The 20,340-nt window shown below is 43.4% G+C and overlaps 1 protein-coding gene across 1 annotated transcript; it reads right to left on the minus strand.

Moving 5' to 3' along the window:
• Positions 1-431: 431 nt before the first annotated feature.
• Spink2 (serine peptidase inhibitor Kazal type 2) lies at positions 432-6,294 on the minus strand. The gene is made up of 4 exons (XM_031342823.1): positions 6,140-6,294; positions 4,489-4,550; positions 1,989-2,098; positions 432-753 (listed from the first exon to the last, which is right to left on the minus strand). Exons 1-4 carry the CDS (start codon positions 6,180-6,182, stop codon positions 708-710), a joined length of 261 nt encoding a protein of 86 aa, XP_031198683.1. The 5' UTR covers positions 6,183-6,294; the 3' UTR covers positions 432-707.
• Positions 6,295-20,340: the final 14,046 nt, after the last annotated feature.

A 20,340-nucleotide genomic window follows, 5' to 3' on the forward strand; every position in this document is an offset into this window, starting at 1 on the left:
GTTTAGTAGATTCTCCTTTACCTTCATCCCACCCCCACCTCACCCCCACACAAGTACCCCTGATCCCCCAGAACCCCCTGCTGGTCTCTTTCCTATTTCATGTCTTCCATGAACCCTTTTACCCCAGACCCCACCTTTACTCATCATTTATCTTTACCTTCTCTTGGTTTCTCTTTTACTTTTTTCAGGTTTTACCCACATTTTGCAGCCACTGATATTTATACATGTAGAACTTCCATGAGTTCTCTGATTGTTCCCCAAGAAGGCTGTCACCATGAAAAACCTGCTGCAAATAATGTGCGAGCCTTTCTTTCTCCCATTAATCTCTCTGTGTCCACTCAATCCTCAGGCTCAGTGAGAGAACCCTGAAACAGGGCAGGTTAGAATTCCCATCAGGTGGAAGTAGCATTTTCAACAGGAAAGACGAGTGATTCAGTTCAATGCTCATTTTATTCCAAGGAAATAAAGCAATGCAAAAGTTGCCTGGGTCGTAAGGTGAACTAAACTGAATTGTAGGCCGGAAGCCCAGAACAGGAGTTCTAAGTTTATGAACCACTGTGCATCACTGTCTTCCAGCCTCTACTCAGAGAAGTTCTGTTAACAAGTATCATGCAAAGAAATGGGGGGAACAGAAAAGGGGGTGGGATTCTAGCAGGGAGCACCAGAGGAGTAGGGGGTCCTCCATCTGCTCTTCTCCCAACTCCCCATCAGCATGGCTCATCTTTGATAATATTAATATGGCTCCCATCCTCCCTGCAAAGTGAACAGCCATAACATGGTGTTAGTACCTGTCACACTGAAACCAGATCATCGCTTGCATTTTAAAGTCCTATGTGCATTACACATTCAGTTCCTCTCAGGACTATATTTCCTGTGTCACTTTTTAACATTAATCCAGAAAACATAAAGGGTAAAGACCTTATTTGCCCAGCTAGCCATCCCTGCCCCCAATAGACACATACACATACACATACACACACACACACACACACACACACACACACACATTAAACCTAAGGTAGAGGGCTCTAATGCCTACAAAACAGCCCATGAAGACTTAAGATTGTTCAGTGGAAACTCAGATATGGGAATGGACTCTGCTATACAAAGGTGTATACCCCTGGGTGTTATAGCCATGTGGTCAGTGTGTGGCATGTAGTAGTCAAATGTCATACACTGAATGAACTTTAAAGTATATATGATAAGTCTTACCTCCCAACTGGTAAATACAGAGTGTGCCTGTATGACCTATAAATCTAAAAGGAAATATAATATTCTGTAGAAATTAAGTACTAAGTATTGTGGGTTTATATTTGGAGGTATAGTGCTCAGGATTGAACTCAGAGCCTTATGTATGCTAGGCCAGTTCTCTACCACTGAGCTACATGTCAGCCCCTAAATAGGCAATATGCTCTTCTCTTTCCCCTCAGTGGTAAAGACTGATCCCAGGGCCTCGTGTATTGTAGGCAAACACTCTACTGCTGAGCTGTACACTTTGTCTCAACTAGACTCTTGATTTGAAAAACTGCACACTGAGACAGTGGCATAGCTTGATCGTCTCCTGCTTCCCAGTTGCCTGATCACATGCTCTATGCTCTAGCTTTCATCTAAGAACAGAATACAGGTTTTTACAGCTTTTAAATGTCTGTTCAAACATAGTTTGAGTCACATTTGACTCCTACATCTGAGAAAGGAGACACTACCTCCAATAATCAAAATTCAAGGAAAGAAAACCTGAGTGGTATACAGCTGTGAATGTGTGTGACCTGGGGCTGGTTGATAAGAGCACTTGTTGCTCCTGTGAAGGTCTCCAAGTTTGATCCCAGTCACAACCAACTCCTGTTCCAGGGGACCCAACTCCCTCTTCTGACCTCTGTGGGCATCAGATATGCACATTGTGCACATACATACATGTAGGCAAAACACTTACACACATAGAATAAAATAATAAATCTTTTTTTTTTAAGTTCTTTTTTTAAATACTGGACCTGATTTTCATGCACAGGGTACATTCATTCCCATAAGTCTTCATATCTGTTCCACACACAGGGTTGAGGTTCCTGGGACATGCTGGGATATCAAAATGATCACAGTCTGGCTATAAAAGAGAAAAGCAGAGAAATAAGAGAATGATTTGAGACACACCCGTTGCACTGTCCCCAGTGTTCTAAATGTCATAGATATAGCCTACGTAACTACATATGCTTCCCCCACCCCCAAAAAATGAGTTTGTAATGTAAAAATCATATATACAAGAGCTCACATACAAGTACAAAAAGAGTAAAGAAAAAAATGAGCCCAGAGTAGGTGTGATTCAAAGCTGTCATTCCAGAGCTTGGGAAGCTGAAGTAAGAGGATTGCCAACAGTTTGAGGCCAGCCTGGGAGATATAGTAACTTCTAGGCTAGCCTAGGGAACTCATCTAGACTTTGTCCCCTCCAAAATACCAAAAACAAAAACTCAAGAGCCCAGCATGGTTGGTACTATTTGGACAATAATCCCAATACTGGAGGGCAGGAAGCAGGAGGACGAGGTGTTCAAGGTCACACTCATCTGTACTTCCAGCTGGAGACCAGCCTGACCCGTCTCAGACAAAAAAGAGAAGAAAGAAACAAAGAAAGAGAGGGAGAAAGGAAATTCACTACGCTTAAACATGGTGAGAACTTGTACATCTAGAAAGCCTCCGGTTTTTTTAAAAAAGATTTATTTATTTATTTTATGTATGTGAGTACACTATAGCTGTACAAGTGGTTGTGAGCCACCCTGTGGTTGCTGGGATTTGAAGTCAGGACCTTCCGAAGAGCAGTCAGTGCTCTTACCTACTAAGCCATCTTACCAGCCCAGTAAGCCTCATTTTTAAATCCTCCCTGATCCCATTTCTTACCTAATTCAATAGCAGTTTGGAGGGAGTGTTATTTATTTTGAGGCAGGGTCCCACTGTTGGCCTGCAGTTTGCTATGCCACCAGGCTAGCCTCAAAGATTCATCTGCCTCTGCCCTCGGAAGCACTGGGATTAATGGTGCTCACACCATACCCAGAAGCTACGGGATTCAGTTTGTTTCATTTTTAAGTAATGCCTCTTAAAACTATTTTTGATTATTGCTCCCACACATATAATTTCCTTCATTCTACTCATGTTTCCATGAGACCCTCGAGTGTTATGAAGACTCTAACTCCAGGGCTAGAGAGATGGCTCAGCGGGTAAGAGCACTAACTACTCTTCCGATGAAGGTCCTGAGTTCAATTCCCAGCAACCACATGGTGGCTCACAACCATCTGTCATGAGATCCGGTGCCCTCTTATGGTGTGTCTCAAGACAGCTACTGTGTACTCACAGACATAAAATAAATAAATAAATCTTAAAAAAAAAGACTCTAAGCCCAGCCGGGGGCACACAGTGATTCATGCCAGCCAGTGTTCAACCTCTGAGCTATACCCCTATAGGAAATGGACTGACAGCCTAGCCTTCACTCAGCCACCTCACCTCCACCCCAAGAGTCTAGAACGCTAAGCCTGGGGTGGTCCTGCACACCTATGATCCCAGCACTCTGTCTCCAGCATGGCCTAACTTCCCAGCTCATGGGACAGTGGGAGGTTCTATGACACGCAAGTGAACAGTCACAGCCAGCCAACAAGGGACAAAGATACTGTGGAAACTGTTTAGAGACAAAGATTGGATCATGTGCCTGCATGTCCTTTATGTAGAGAATGGTTGTAAACATTTTCACTGTCAAGTATCCAAAGGAACCCATCTTCCTTACATCTGACTTGTTAGAAGGCAGACTGCTGACTCTCAAGCCAGTCCAAGGAGCCAAATGACCCATTTGAGTGTCCAGGTCTTAACTAATAACTGTCAGTTTCCCTAACTTTTGTCCTAGATACTGCATAAGGCCAACCAAGTGAAACTGTCTCTGCATCCCTAACCAGTCTTGTAGGTTGCCCGCCTAAAGTTTCCTTTGCCAAAAGCCTGCACCAGGCCACACCCAATGCCTCTTTCTGCACCTTGATTCTTTCCCGAGCCTGTCAGCCAGGGAGTCACTACCTAAATGAAAATGATGCTGACAGACCCTCACTCAACACCACAGTTCTCAATAAACTGTCTCATTTTATTTTTATTTACACCCAAAGAATTCAATATAACAAAATATATAAGGTATCTAATATACAGAGTAACTATCATACCAAAATTCAAAAATTCAGAAATTTTGAATTATTAAAGGGAACATTAAAGCTAACCCATCCATGGGGCCTTCAAAGACTGAGCCATTCTTGACTAAAATGGACACTTTTAGCTGATATGGTTGCTCATATCTGTAATCCTAGGACTCAGGAGGATTTTGAGAAATCCTCATTTTCCTGTATCAAGGAAACTGCATGAGATGCTGGCTTACAAAGCCACTTGCAGCTTCTAAAGTGACATGGCTAGCTTGAACACAATTCAACGGCTCGATGCATGGGAAGAAACTGTCCACAGGGTTTCCATACTTACTGTTCTGAACTGTGACCTCTTTATGATCGGAGAATTGGAAGAGTCGAGAGGTTCATGAGGAGCTGTAAGGAGAAAACACTGATGTTGTAATATGATGACAGTAAGTTGTCCATAAAAGATCGGTAAACCTCAGTGTGTAAATAAGAGAGAGTCATTAACAGAGGAAAGTACCATAAGCCAACTGGGGGGTATGGGGGGAATGGGGGGGAAGAATGGTGGGGGGGGAGGAAGAGAGAAAGAAACAGTTCAGGTGGAAGGCTGGAGAGGTGGCTCAAGGAGTGAAGCACTTGCTGTGAAGTGCCCAGAGCTGGGCTTGGGTCTGCAACACCTTAGCACTAAGAGGGGGCTGAGGCAGGTGGATACCAAGAATTACTGGTCAGTCAGTCTAGCAGAAATAGCAAGCTACAGTTTCAGCAAGCAATCCTTTCTCAAAAACAATGTGGAGCAATAGAAAATGCCAGTGTTGCCAGGCAGTGGTGTTACACGCCTTTAATCCCAGCACTTGGGAGGCAGAGGCAGGCGGATTTCTGAGTTCTGAGTTCTGAGTTCAAGGCCAGCCTGGTCTACAGAGTGAGTTCCAGAACAGCCAAGGCTACACAGAGAAACCCTGTCTTGAAAAAACCAAAAGAAGAAAGAAAGAAAGAAAGAGAGAGAGAGAGAGAGAGAAAGAAAGAAAGAAAGAAAGGAAGGAAGGAAGGAAGAAAGAAAGAGAGAAAATGCCAGTGTTGACTTCTAGCCTCCATATGCCTTCAACATATACACAGAGACACACAAGCACATGCACACACACGTGGTATGCACACACTTAAGACACAAAGACCAAAACTAAAAGCAGTTCATGGTTTATCCACACATGACAGTCCCTCTGATGCCCCTCTCCATGCCTCTTTAAAAAGACCTTCTTCCATCATTTCTTCCTGGGACTTCTAAGAAATGCACAGAACATCGGATTCTGTTTCTATCAAGCTTCTAGAAAACTGACTTAGCAGTTACAGGTATCACGGAAGTAACTAACAGTGCTTTTTGTCTGTGTGTCCAAGATTTTTTTTTCAAATAAACTCAAAACACAGATTTAACTTTTGTTTTCTGTGTTTTTGTTTTTTTGTTTTTTTTTCATTTTTTGGTTTTTCGAGACAGGGTTTCTCTGTATATCCCTGGCTGTCCTGGAACTCACTCTGTAGACCAGGCTGGCCTCGAACTCAGAAATTTGCCTGCCTCTGCCTCCCAAGTGCTGGGATTACAGGTGTGAGCCAGTACACCAAACTCAAGAAACACAGAACTTAGTACAGGTTTTAGGATCTCAACTCTGCTCTCCCATAGACGTCACGACCACCCGGAAGAACGTCCAGCATACCTGGTCAGACTCAACAGAGCCATGGCTACAACCCAACTGCGTATATGGGTCCAGAATAATCTGCTTAAGAAAGATGAGCAGACGGCTGGGTGACATCTAGTTGGAGCTAGGATGGAAGCCCCAACTAGAACGGCAGAAGGTGCTTGACCTACATTCACCTTCCACGCCCACCACTCTCCACCGGACAGAACCGCCAGTAACGGGGCGAATTGTCGCCTAACTAACTACCCAAGCCCAACAGGCCAGCGCTCTCAGCTCCAAGCTGGTCCCTTGACACCAGACCCACTGGAGTATCACCTGCAAAGTCTGTGGCCAGAAGCAACAGCACCAGTCTCAGCATCACTAAAGCTAGTTCTTCTGCTCTGCTGGAAAGATCTCCTGCGCGTTGAACAGAGCAGTCCTCAAGTAGCCACCCGCTGGCACCGCGCGGGAGTGCGAAGGGGGAGGGGCGAGGGGCGGGCTAGTGACTAGGTGGAAGAAGGAACCAAGGAGGAGGAACAGAAGTTGCAGAAGGGAAAATGGGAAAGAGGAAGAGGGAAGGGGACGCATACCACCTACACAAACAAACACGCACACACGCGTGCGTACACACACACACACACAGGCATGCACACACGCACACGCATACATGCCTTCCAGATTTCTAAGCAGTAAACCCCGCTACAAAGTTCACAAAAGTGAACCATGCCTCCACCCTTCCACACAGCCCTCACAACAATACCATGCCTGAACTCTCCACAAATGCCATATATATGTCCACAGGATTCCTCTACACCTCCACCACCTAAACACTCAACACACAAGCACAACACACCCTGCGCACACAACCCAACCCCTCCTGACACCAGTCCCATCTTTACCTCCCCTCAAGTTCTTCAAACACCCTATCCCAATCCATCTTGACCACACACTCCACCACAACCTAACCCCTCCTCAAAAGTGGCACATGCTTCCAACCATGCAGCCCATCTTTCTTTCACACACCCCAAACACATCCCCCACTACATACCCCACCATCCTTTTGACATTCCAGATACCCCACATCTTACATACCCCACACACTACACAACCCAGCACCCCTCCTCCACATACCCCAAATGACCCCTACCATGCTTTCAAACCACCAAACATCTCTTCCCCCCCCACAGACTCCATACCCACTACACAATTTGGCATCCCTCCACCCACCCCATGTGCACAACCATCCACCCTCCAAACACCCACCTCGCTCCACCCACCCACCCCCCACACATGACCACAACCAAAACCCCTTCTTCACCACCCTTCCACACACTTCAAACACATCACCACCACCCCAACCCTCCAGTCCCTCACATATCCCGCCTACCACCCCACCACAAAACTACCACCTCACCTCATGAGCTACCACTCCAGACTTCCATATCTCAACGCATAGCCCGTCTACATGAAAACTCCCACAAGTAAACAAGCTACCCCTCCACACTCTCCACACCCAGCTACCATACAACCCATCATCCCTCCACCACATCCCCCAAGGGACCCCACCCTTGAAACCTACCAAATACTTCAGCCCTCTACACAACCCAGTACCCCTTTGCTTCTCCACACATCAAACACACTTTCCCATCCACCTTCCAAATGCACACACACACTCACACACGTACACGCACTCTCACTCACACTCACTCTCAAACGCATTCACATATACACTCACACACAATCACACATACACACTCACATACACTTACACTCATGCACACTCACAGACTTAAATACACACTCTCATACACTCATACCCTCTCACACAGTCACATACACACACACTCTCACACACACTCTCACACCCACACCCGCTCACTCACATACATTCACACTCACACTCACTCACCTATACACACTCACACATAGTCTCAGAACTCAGGAGGCAGAGGCAGGTGGATCTGTGAGTTCAAGGTCAGCCTGGTCTACATACAGATTGAGTTCTAGGACAATGAGTTACACAGAGAAACCCCATTTCAAAAAAGAAAAAAGTAGGTACCCCTCCCCACATACACCTCACAATAAACCACCCCTCTACCCTTCCACAAACCCCAAACAGAATCCTCAGAGCCTCTCATGACCCACAAACAGACCCACTATATACACCCCGCCCTTCCCCTCCTCTACATCCCACATAAAGTTCTACCATGACTAAACACTCCAGCCTCAGCATATCTGAGCACCCCACCCCATGCCCTAGCCTTCCACACATCCCACATAACCCCACCGCCCTTTCAGTGCCACAAACACTCTAGCCCTCAAAATACCATCCTCTCCCACCACACAACTCTCCACACACCTCATGTACAGCCATCATCCTTCCAAATACCCAAAACTCTACACACGCTACCCTACCTCTGTCCTTCTGTGCACACCCATGCACACCACCAGCCTGTCCCTCAAAGACCCAGTATCTGCACACTTCACACAAACCCATCCCATACCCCACCACGTCTCCAGCCTTCCGAACACCCCACTCCTTTGCACAACTAGCACATGTTCTGCACTCCTGTCAACCAAAACCAATCCCAATATCTATTTTGGAGGACTATGTCAAAACCCTCAGAAAGGCCATGTGTGGTGGGGCACAACGTTCACCCCAGTTCTCAAGAGGCAGCAGCAGACAGATCTCTTGTCAGTTCCTCATCCACCTTATGTCCTATCTGGTTCCAGACAAGGCAAGGCTTTATAATGAGACCCCATCTCGAATAACAACAATGATAGCAAAAAGAAGCCTCAAAAGGCCAGGTTAAGTAGCTCACTCCTGTAATCACCACACTAGGGAGGTAGAGGCAGGAGCTCATGAGTTTAGGTCATTCTCAGCTACGTAGCAAGTTTGAGGCCAGACTGAGCCACACGACAGCCTGTCTCAGAACACACACACAACAAGCAAGAGTTCTGAAGTGTATGACAGGAAATGAAGATGGCAGGGCAGCCCTGTGGCTTCCAGAACCCCCAGGTCACCTCCTATTTCCCAGGCTCACCAGTCCTACTTTGCAGCTTGGGCTCAGGCTGGGGGTTTCTACCCAGATGTCTGCATAAGTTTTCTTTCTACCACTTTCTCTGCTTGCACATCCCCAGACCATCACATTTTTATAATGTACCCAGTCCTGCTATGACCCTTATCTCTGGGGTCCCATTCCCCCACTCCCATAGGACTTGCCATAATTTGACCTTCTAACTGTAAATATCTCTTTTGAGCCACACTCTACTTGGGTACCCTCCTGCTTAGCTTATTGCTGGGTGCTCAGCACCTGAAAGAGACTTCCCACATTTCCAGCTCAGTTAGTATTTGAGCTGGACATGTGGCTCAGTGGTAAAGCACTTGCCTACCCTGTGCAAGACCCCAGGTTCACCCTGACTCCACACCTACAGTAATAGAAAAAGCCCAACAAATCTCACTGAATGAGTAGGAGAAAGGACTTTGGGGTATGGGGCATCTAACATTAAGTCACCCAGAAGAAAAATCTGGGCCACAAAATAAAACCACCTGAAGCCAGCATCTCTTTGACATGCAGATGCCAGAGTGTTGCCACAGGTTCAATGCCAGCCTGGTCTATATCACCAGTTTTAAGCTAACCAGAGCTACATAGTAGGAATCTGGTGAATAGAGAGGTTTTTAGAGAAAGAACCTTAGACTCTCTGGCTGTACGTGTGTCATGAAACACGCATGGCTGTGCATTCTGCCTATGAGCACTCACTCTGCAAGGTAATCCACAGACTGGAGCTCACAGCTCACTGCTTTCCCCGACTCCACACCCACCAATGGTATGGTACCATTATGAACACTGGGACACAGGACAGAACTCAGGCTGTAGTAGCATGTAGCAGCCACCAGAAACAGCGAGAGAAGCCAGCACAGTCCCAGCAAGGGTGAACCTGCTCTTTATGACCCCCTTCATGCCTTCCAAACCAGTACCATTTGGGTAACTCATGCTACCAAACTCAGCAGCCAGCACAAGGTACAGACTTGGCTGTGTAGTAAACACACCTACTGTGTGCTGGCACCCTGGAAACACTGTCCAGAAGATGTCACCCTAACAAGGCTTGTCTCTACGTAACCACCACCAATCCCCCAGTTCTAGCTAAGCAGCAGCAATGGTCCCAGTAAGACAAAGGTTTTGTTTTAGAGCTTCTGGTCCTCTTGTTAGTTACAGCCAGTTCTTCATAATCAGCTGACCAGACACCACACATTCTTCACGCAAAGGTCCCAGTAAAGTCTTGGCTTCCTCTGAAATGCCACAAGCCAGGTCTCCAACCATCTACACCACTCTCTACATTCTTATCTTCTACATTTGTTCATACAAGACAGTCACTGAGCTCTCAACACCAGTGGCTTTCTAGACCAAAGGTCCAAAGTCCTTCCACAATCCTCCCAACAACATGGTCAGATCTGTCACACCAATGCTGTGTGTTGGAACCAGACACACTTGTGTGTGAATTCCAACTTGTCTTAGTTAGGGTTTCTATTGCTGTTAATGAAACACCATGACCTCAACCCTCCTTGCCTCCGGGGAATTATTTTTTAAGACGAGACAGCATTATTTCTGATCTATTCAGGTGCTGTTCAAAATAAAGTTTAAAATCATGATTTGTGAAGGTCAATGAGGCTGTAAAATTTATAGAGGTATTACAACCTGGCCTCCTACTTCATATAAAGTTATTGTGTATTTAAAAGGTTGTTTTTCCCTCTACATCCTGGTAATTTTAAAGACTTTGCTTCTAGTGAGTTTGTAATCATTAGAAAATTTTGCCTTTAAAAATGGCTAATACCCTTACATTATGTATAATATTTTTGTCTCTACTTCAGTACAAGAGGCTAGGACTTAGAATTTTTCAGAGTACGTTGATTATTATCTAATCCCTCTAATGGGAAATTTTACTACCTTTGCTCTCTTACCACGAGCTTTAAAAAATGAGTAGTTTCAGAGGCAACATCTTTTTCAATATTTGGGCCTCAGTTATATCAAGAAAGTTATATCAAGAAAGAAAAGATGCACAGAGAAACCCTGTCTCTAAGGAGAAAAAAGAAAAAAGAAAAAGAAAGAAAAGATGAGTTGCTTACTTCAAATTACTTTTGTCTAAGGCCTTACCTTAAACTCACCAAAAGATTTTGGCCTTTGTTTAAGTTGTCAAAGGGAACACAAAGTAACTGGTGAGAGACAAAGAGCTTTTACAAAAAGTAAAAGAAGCTTATGTAAACAATTACTATCAGTTGTAATCAAATGTTTGGGTTTTGTTATTCAATGTGCTCACAGCAACTCTTTGGCAAAAGAGAATATTAATATAAATTCATCTTTTCTCATATCCAAAGTAAAGTTTTAACATCATATTATTAAGTTGTTATAGTGTTAATAAAGAAATATTTGATAAAATCATGAAAGTATTTTAGAAAAAAATCTCTGCTGGGTGGCCGCAGCACTTGGGAGGCAGAGGCAGGTGGATTTCTGAATTCAAGGCCAGCCTGGTCTACAGAGTGAGTTCCAGGACAGCCAGAGCTATATAGAAACCCTGTCTCAAAAAACCAAAAAAAAAAAAAAAAAAAAAAAAAAAAAAAAAAAAAAAAAAAAAAAAGAAAGAAAAGAAAAAATCTCTTAAAAGCCCGATGAGATGTCTTTCTTGCTTCAAACAGCAATTAAATTGGTTATTGCAAAATATTTATTGATATTTGGCCTATTACATAGTAAAAATTTTAAGCAAAAATAATAACTGTTATCCAAAAGAAAATTTGTTAAAATTTGCTTAAATGCATGCTTTTATATTTCCTATAAATTTATGCATACATCTCATAAAATATATATATACATCTACAGACCTTCTATGGGAGAGAATTATATGTAAGTCACATGTGTAGTCTCATGAACTTTCCCCTACTTCAGCACAAATAACTGAACTATGTACTGTAGTCACTATTACTATTATTATTATTTTTTTTTTTTTTTTGGTTTTTCAAGAAAGGGTTTCTCTGTGTAGCCCTGGCTGTACTGGAACTCACTCTGTAGACCAGGCTGGCCTCGAACTCAGAGATCCACCTGCTTCTGCCTCCCAAGTGTTGGAATTAAAGGCGTGCACCACCACTGCTCTTCTGTAGTCACTATTTTTAAGGTGCTAAAATCAAGCTTTGATTTGTATATTGATAGCCTATATATATACATATATATATATTATGTATACATATAGATAGATAGATAGATAGATAGATAGATAGATAGATCAGGGTTTATAATTGCTTATAATAATTTGGCATTTTTAGAGAACAATTCTGATTTAAAAATAAAATATACACATGTGACTATTGATACCTTTTCAGGCTTCCTACTTACAATTACCTTAACATGAAAAGCAACAAAAAATATAATTGATTATTGCCTGCATTATATTTCTATACTTGATGTTCCTAATCAGATTAAAACAGATTATGGAATTGACTATTACGGTCAAGCATTTGAGATGTTTTGTCAACAACTTAATGTTATCCATATTACTGATATTCCTTATAATTCTCAGAGACAAAAAGTTGTTAAACGTGCACTTCACACTCTGAAATTTTGGTTTTTAATAATAGAAGAGGGGGAATCAAACCCTCAAAGTTACCAAAAGCATTTCACTTGTTTTAAAATTTTTGCAAATTGATGCTGAAGGCCAGTCTGCCTCGGATCGCCACTGACTTCCAGTTCATATGGCATGATTAATTGGCGGGACCCACTAACACACACATGGAATGGTTCAGATCCTGTTTTAAGGACAAGATTATGATTATCACCTTGACCATGTACTTTCTAAAGGCATTGCACTTCTTTACTTGCTCATGTGAAGTTAATGGCTTCAGCCAAGGAAAACTCTGCAGGCCTCCTTCCCACCTCTGGCCCTTCATTGCCAGCTTGCCTTTAGAGTCGTAAGCTTTAATGCAATCTTTAATTGTGTTACTATCTTTAATTCTAAATTCTTAGTTAATGATATTTTCAGAAAGGAATTTACATAACTTCTGAGGTCAAAATAAATGAATTTAGACTTCATGTGTTAAAAACTCAGCTGCTTTGTGTATATAACCTTGTCCTTAAGTTACTATTAAAATACACAACAATCCCAGGAGTGGATACTGCCAGTCATGCATGCCCACTAAATGTGCCATAGCGGCATGACTTTTACAGGAATAGTCAACTGTTTTCTGGTTGGATTTGAGTCCAGATACACAGAAAGGATTTCATGCCTGGAACTGTAAACCTAGCCAAAAAGTCATGGGAGAGGAATCCTTCTGCCCTAGTGGGGAGGCCACTACTACCATTGAGTTAAAGGGGCATACTGTGCTGAACAAATTGTCTTGTAAACCTCTGTGCTTATCACTGTTAGAGTAATGTTGCTGCCCACTTTCATCAGAAAAGTTTTTCCTTTTTTTCTTGTCAAGGAACAGCATATACATGACTCAAGTTCTCAGCCCTAGCGAGAGATAGATGGCTCAGCAGGTAAGAGCACTGACTGTTCTTCTGAAGGTCCTGAGTTCAAATCCCAACAATGATATGGTGGCTCACAACCATCCTTAGTGAGATCTGATACCCTCTTCTGGTGTGTCTGAAGACAGCTACAGTGTACTTACATATAATAAATAAATAAATCTTTTAAAAAAAAGACATCCAAATCACCTACCAGCCCCCTACCCCCACTCCACCCCTACTACCACCAAGGCTTAGGGAATATTACATAACAGTGAGCAGAAATATAATAAGATCCAGAACTGGAGAGATGGCTCAGCAGTTAAAAGCACTGACTGCTTTTCCAGAAGACCTGGGTTCAATTCCTAAGAACCTCTATGGTGACTCACAACTTTCTAGGGATCTGGTCCCCTCTAGTGGCCACTCTGGACACAAAACCCACATTGTAAAAACATCAGTAAAAGTGAAATACAAGATAAAAAGAAAAAGAAAAACACAATAAAATGTAAATTTTAGGAAGGAGGGAGAGACAGACAGACAGACCTACAGACAGACAGACAGACAGACAGACAGACAGACAGACAGACAGACCTAGGAGGTTGAAGAGGAAGGCTGGAAAACATTACCTTCTGGACTTGGCATGCTCTTTGTGCTAACACTCACAGTCGCTGTGGTTAGTTGCGTCAGTGTAGGATTCAGAGGAAGCTCTGAAGCAATGAAGCCATGAGTGGATGTGTATTGCTGCCATGGTTACAGCCATGACAAAGACCAAAGCCATTACTCATATGGGCTAGGCTCAAAGCTGGCAATGTGTTTTTTCCTCCAGTCCAAGAACCAGTGCTTCAAGATGATCGATCAGTAGATCGATCAGTATATACGAAATCTAGTGACTGCAACTTCCTCCTCCTCTCCGGTGTTTGCAGCCTGAGACTGCTGGCCTTCAGAGACCTCCTCCTGTAGAGACTAGCCAATCCTCTCCTGTGCTGAACATAATGATCAGGTTTATGGGGTGGTAGTAGTGGGTGCCACTCTATGAGAATGCACACATCCAGCTTTTCTGTATATGTGTTTGTGCACTGGTCCATTCTTCCTTCCTTCACTCTACTTTGGGTTCCAGGACCAAATCATCAGAGAGAGAAATGGCAAATAAGATTTCCAAGACTGGGACTGTAACTATTTCATCATGAGTGGTCACTGGAGTAAGATAATGCCATCATGTTCTGACTCCATTTTGTGTCTGCTTAAATACTTCTCAGCCCTCATCCTACACTTATACAGCCACCTTCACCATGGCAACACATTTGGGATGATACACATTGTCCACGATGCAGCGGTATTAACTGACATAATTAATCTTGGTACAGACTAAGCAAACTGAAACTGATAAAGGTATAAATGAAAATTAGCTGCCATGGAGTCTCTGAAATAGGGCTATGTTCTGTAAAAACAGATGTTGCAGGATTATTCTACCTCTCCTCTAAGATTGATGTCATTGTGATCTGTGTGATGTTTGCATTTAAAAACACTTTACCTCGAGGCTGGTAAGATGGCTCAGCGGGTAAGAGCACTGACTGCTCTTCCAAAGGTCCTGAGTTCAAATCCCAGCAACCACATGGTGGCTCACAACCACCCACAATGAGATCTGATGCCCTCTTCTGGTGTGTCTGATTACATTTAATAATAAATAAAACTTTTTAAAAAACCACTTCACCTCTTAGCTTCACTACAAGAGTCTTTCTGAGGTGCTAGCTTGCTCTTGGTCTGTGACATGAGACATCATGACCACAGCAACTCTTATGAAAGAAAACATTTAATTGGGGTTAGCTTATAGTTCACAGGATTAGTCCATCATTGACATGATGGAAGGCATGGTAGCACACAGTCAGACATGTCTCTGGAGAGGTAGCTGAGTTCTTGGCACACAGTAAGACCTGGCACTGGAGAGGTAGCTGAGTTCTACGGGAAGCAGGAAGAAAGAGTGAGCACTTGAAACTTGAAACCTCAAAGCCTACCTCCAATGATACATTTCCTCCAATACACCACACCTATGCCAAGTCCACATGTCCAAATCCTTTTTATGAGTCTATGGGGGTCACCACACCAGCCAAAAACGAAATACTATAATTTGTCCTTATATGCATGGTAGTCTGCAACTTTCTCACCAATAATAATAATAATAATAATAATAATAATAATGAGTAAGAAGAAGAAGAGGAAGAGGAAGAGGAAGAGGAAGAAGGAGAAGGAGGAGGAAGAGGAGGAGGAGGAGAAGGAGAAGGAGAAGAAGGAGAAGGAAGAGGAGGAGGAGGAGGAGGAGGAGGAGGAGGAGGAGGAGAAGGAGAAGGAGAAGAGGAAGAGGAAGAGGAAGAGGAAGAGGAAGCAGAAGCAGAAGCAGAAGCAGCAGCTCATCGGGTCTTCAATCTCAGTTGAGGAGATAATGGCATTAATGACTGTGAAGAACCAGCCTGACTCCATTTTTATAATCAGAAGCCATTTTGAGTTTGCAGCTATGTTAAGTTTCTGTCACCTGAAGATTGAGCCAAAGCTGAGTTGTAAACAATTCCTTGGGAATGGTCTGTACTCACTGTACAAGGAGGGGCTTTCCTAACTGCTGCTTTCTGCTTTAGTAACCACTCATGCAAAGATCCCCTACCTTGTCATTTTTCCCTATTAAAAAGATATGAGAAGCCAGGCGATGGTGGCGCACACCTTTAATCCCAGCACTTGGGAGGCAGAGGCAGGTGGATTTCTGAGTTTGAGGACAGCCTGGTCTACAGAGTAAGTTCCAGGACAGCCAGGGCTACACAGAGAAAAAAAAAAAGATATGAGAAATTGGCTCAAGGCTGGTCTCTTGAACCCCTTCCTAGGAGGAGAAACAGCCTCTTCCGAGATCTCTGGTGTACATAGTAAAGCTTGCTTTGATTTGGCCATACTTTCTGCTGGTTGTCTTTCAATGTCTTTAGTATTAACATTTGGAATCCTGCAGGCTTGGATTTTTCAAAACTTACTTTTACTAATGGTTCTTAATGCTTTAACATCTCTTCTGGACCACCACCAACCAGAGGTAGTAGAAAGGAAAGATTCATAGAGCAAAGGAGGATGTGGACCTGTTTAGAAATAGTTCTTTGAAGCAAATCCAATCTTTGTTGTCAGGATATCAGCAGTTCAGTTCACACAAACCAGCAGCAGCAGCTCTATTCACTCGCAAACACCATTCACAAATCAGTAATGGCAGGACTCACAAACACCATCCACGAATCAGCAACTGCAGGTTGATCCAGAAAAAAAACTGCAAGGCTCTGCCAGTCATCTGAGTCCTTGGAAGGGGCAAGAAGCCACAGGAACAGCCACCAGTAATTTTTTGGTGCATTTCTTTTTATGAAGTCACAACAAATGATGACCAACAAAGAATGGTAAGGCATACTAATACTACCCAGTGTCATTTGCAAAGGCCAGCATCAGCAAAGCCCAACACTAACCATCAAAGAATGGCAAGGCGTACTGATACCATCCAGAATCATCCACTGTTCATTGTGCTATATTAACACCCTTTCCAAACATCACATCTTCTCTCAAGCATCTGCTCTAGCAAAACATCATATTCCCTTTTCCAGGATGCCTCCAGATAAACACCACATGTCTGTTCTCAGCAAAACATCCTCCCATGTGTCTGTTTCAGCAAAAACATCCTCTCATAAGAGGTTCCAGAAAAATATCACATGACACAACTGAGTCCAAAGAAACGAGAAATTTCCACATTAGAGGCACATGAAAGATAAGAACCCCAGCCCAAATTTAGAAGCTGGACCCTTTGCTCTGAGCCTCGGAGACTGAAGAACCACTCCCCAGAGGGAGCACACTTTGGGGACATTCCAAGGACCAGGGGTTCACCTTCAGTTTGGCAGACGGCCGCAGCTAACAACCACATCAAAAGAAACCAGCAAGCACCTGTCTGGGAGGACTCTATGGGTAAGTTATAGTTCTTCCTATGACATCTGGACCTGATTCTGTCATCTGGGGTTCTTTCTATGACACTTGGTTTTATAAGTCACAATTCTTTCTAGACCATCTGGAGACAATGTGTCATGTATCTCACAGGACACATGAACTCCTTGTCCAAGGTACTAGCAAGAGGACACATTGTTCACATGGGTATTGGCCCCGTATTGCATGTGGTTTTTGCTTTACCTGCCTTTGATCCAGGAAGTAACTGCAGTACCAGCCCCCACCTGGCTTCCATGAATCTGTGGATAAAAGACACACACACACACACATATACACAGTTGTTCCTTTTCAACTTGTCTTCTTGGCACAATTGCTAGGCCCTACTGTCTCCAGCCTAGAAAAGTGTGCCTTTACCAATTTCTTATATCTGTCTCTCCCACCTACCCTAAACTTCAGTTGTTAAACTCCCTGACCACTTCCTGTTAGTAGTGGTCACAGGCCCCAGCTCCTCCCACCTTTGTCTGGTTCTTCTCTCTCCAAAGCACGGTGAACTCTGTTCTCCTTCCTTACATCTCCCTGCCTGCCTCCAGGGACCCGGAAGTCCGTCTATACCTTCTGCCCAGCAATTGGCCCATGGCTTTCTTTACTGACAGATCAAGAACCAATTGGAGAACAGGACCTTTGCATCTGAATCCCAAGTGCTGGGATTAAAGGCATATGCCACCACCGCCCAGCCACACAATAGTTTTTATGAATCTTTTTTTTTTTTCCTTCTGAGACAGGGTTTCTTTGTGTAGCCTTGTTTGTCCTGGAACTCACTCTGTAGACCAGGCTGGCCTTGTACTCAGAAATCCGCCTGCCTCTGCCTCTCAAGTGCTGGGATTAAAGGCATGCACCACTACTGCCCGGCAGTTTTTATTAATCTTGAAATAAGGTTCTATTTTTGTTGTTGTTGTTTGTTTGTTTGTTTTGGTTTTTTTTTTTTTTTTTTTTTTTTTTTTTTTTTTGAGACAAGGTATTTCTGTGCAGCCCTGGCTGTCCTGGAACTCACTCTGTAGACCAGGCTGTCCTCGAACTCAGAAATCTGCCTGCCTCTGCCTCCCAAGTGCTGAGGTTAAAGGCGTGCACCACCGCCATCCAGCAAAATAAGGTTCTTACCTTAGGAAAAGTTGTAGGTAGTTAAAGGTAACAAAAATTCCAGTTTCTTTGGCTGTTCTTCTTTTTCCTCCACTGTCACAAAGTTAAATGGCTGTCCTGACCTACTACAGAAATTTTTTGAAACAAACTTTTAAACAGACATGCTTGAGTCTGGTGGTTGGGAAGGGTGGGAGCTATACCCAACTTCAGAGTCAGCTTTTCAATAAAGCAAACTAGAATAAAACAATATTTCAATGTTATCTATACCCCAAACTGAATTCAATGACAAGGGAAGGGACCAAAGCAATGAGAAATGGCAGCGGCAGAGGTAGCCAGAGCTTTGGCAAAAGTCCTAACTATAGACAGAGGACATTGCTGGAGGGAGCCTAAGGACCAGCAAGGTACCAGCAAGGACCGTGTGTACTGCTGTAGCTGGGCCTGCTCCCTCATTCTTTTCCTTCCTTGCTTGGTCTAGCTACCATGTCTGCCTGTAACTGGAACAGATGAAAGGATGGAGATAGCAAAAATGAACTGAATAAACAGAACATATCCACTAAACACACACAGAACACAGGCTGTGCCAGAGACAGAGACAGAAAAACAACAACAACAACAACAACAACAAAACAAAACCAAACCCAAAAAACAAAAACAAAAAAAATAACAAACAGAAAATGCAGAAGATTCACACAGAAGAGATCTGTGCCTACCTTCACTTAATTGGGCCTGACTGATTGTTGTCTGTGCTCCAAATATCTCCAAACCAGGTGGGCAGGGCAACAGCCTCCTAGTGTTCTACATAGGAATTCAATAAACAAAATGCAGAAGAAGACACAGGGATGTAGGGAGCTACACAGAGAAACCCTGTCTCAAAAAACCAAAAAACCAAAAAACCAACAAAACAAAACAAACAAAAGAACAGCAGCTGCAATAAAATGGAACCATCTGGAGCCTAATCAACAGCTGTAGATGTTGGAGAGGGCAGAGGCAAAGAGATGACCCCAAGCTAGGACCCAGAAGATCCTAAGTGAATTAAGGGGATGGCAGATATTGAGCATTGAATTGTTTACGCTATTTAAGTTTGGTCTTACCCTGTCCAGACTGTGATCATGCCCTCTTCCTATTTCTTTCCTCTTGAAATAAAAAAAAAAAAAGGTACTTGATTTATGTTTTAATATTCTGTTGAGAGATATAATAGGGCCTTTGGTAGGCCCCCAGACCTTAGCACAACTGACTCCATGATAGAAGTTCCACTGAGGTTGTAAAACTCAGCACATAGACAGCACCACCAGCCAAAATGAAAACAAAGACCGAATTCATGAAGGTCCTTGCTCTTCCACTTCTGTTGTTCTACTTCTGGTTATTATTGTTAGTTGATGTCAACCCAAGACATGGTTTTTATGATTACAAGCTCACCCTAATAAAAGCTCAGGGTTACACTGGAATCCTAAACATCCAGTCTGGTCTCCAGCCAACAGGAAAAAAAAAAGTGCTAAAGAGTTAGGGCCACAGCTATGAGAGCCAAACACTGAAATTCCAGACGCCAGAGACTGGGCTGTTCCTATTCTATGATGCAGCAAGACAATGACCGAAGCAGTATGGGAAAGAGCCTGTAAGAGGTCCCTTTTTACCTAAGGTCTATTCAGGTTAACAGGCTAGCTTTATTTATGTATTTATTTATTTTAATTTATTTATTTTGGTTTTTCGAGACAGGGTTTCTCTCTGTAGTCCTGGCTGTCCTGGAACTTACTCTGTAGACCAGGCTGGCCTCGAACTCAGAAATCCGCCTGCCTCTGCCTCCCAAGTGCTGGGATTAAAGACACGCGCCACCACTGCCCAGCAACAGGCTAGCTTTAAAATGTATGTCTAGCTCCCTGTCTTCGCTAACTTTGTTAAACTTTAACTATCCTGATAAACTGAATCATACAAAAAATTGTGATATCTGTAATGGGACACTATGTAAAC

The sequence above is a fragment of the Mastomys coucha genome, unplaced genomic scaffold (assembly GCF_008632895.1).
Source record: "Mastomys coucha isolate ucsf_1 unplaced genomic scaffold, UCSF_Mcou_1 pScaffold22, whole genome shotgun sequence".
Lineage (NCBI taxonomy): Eukaryota > Metazoa > Chordata > Mammalia > Rodentia > Muridae > Mastomys > Mastomys coucha.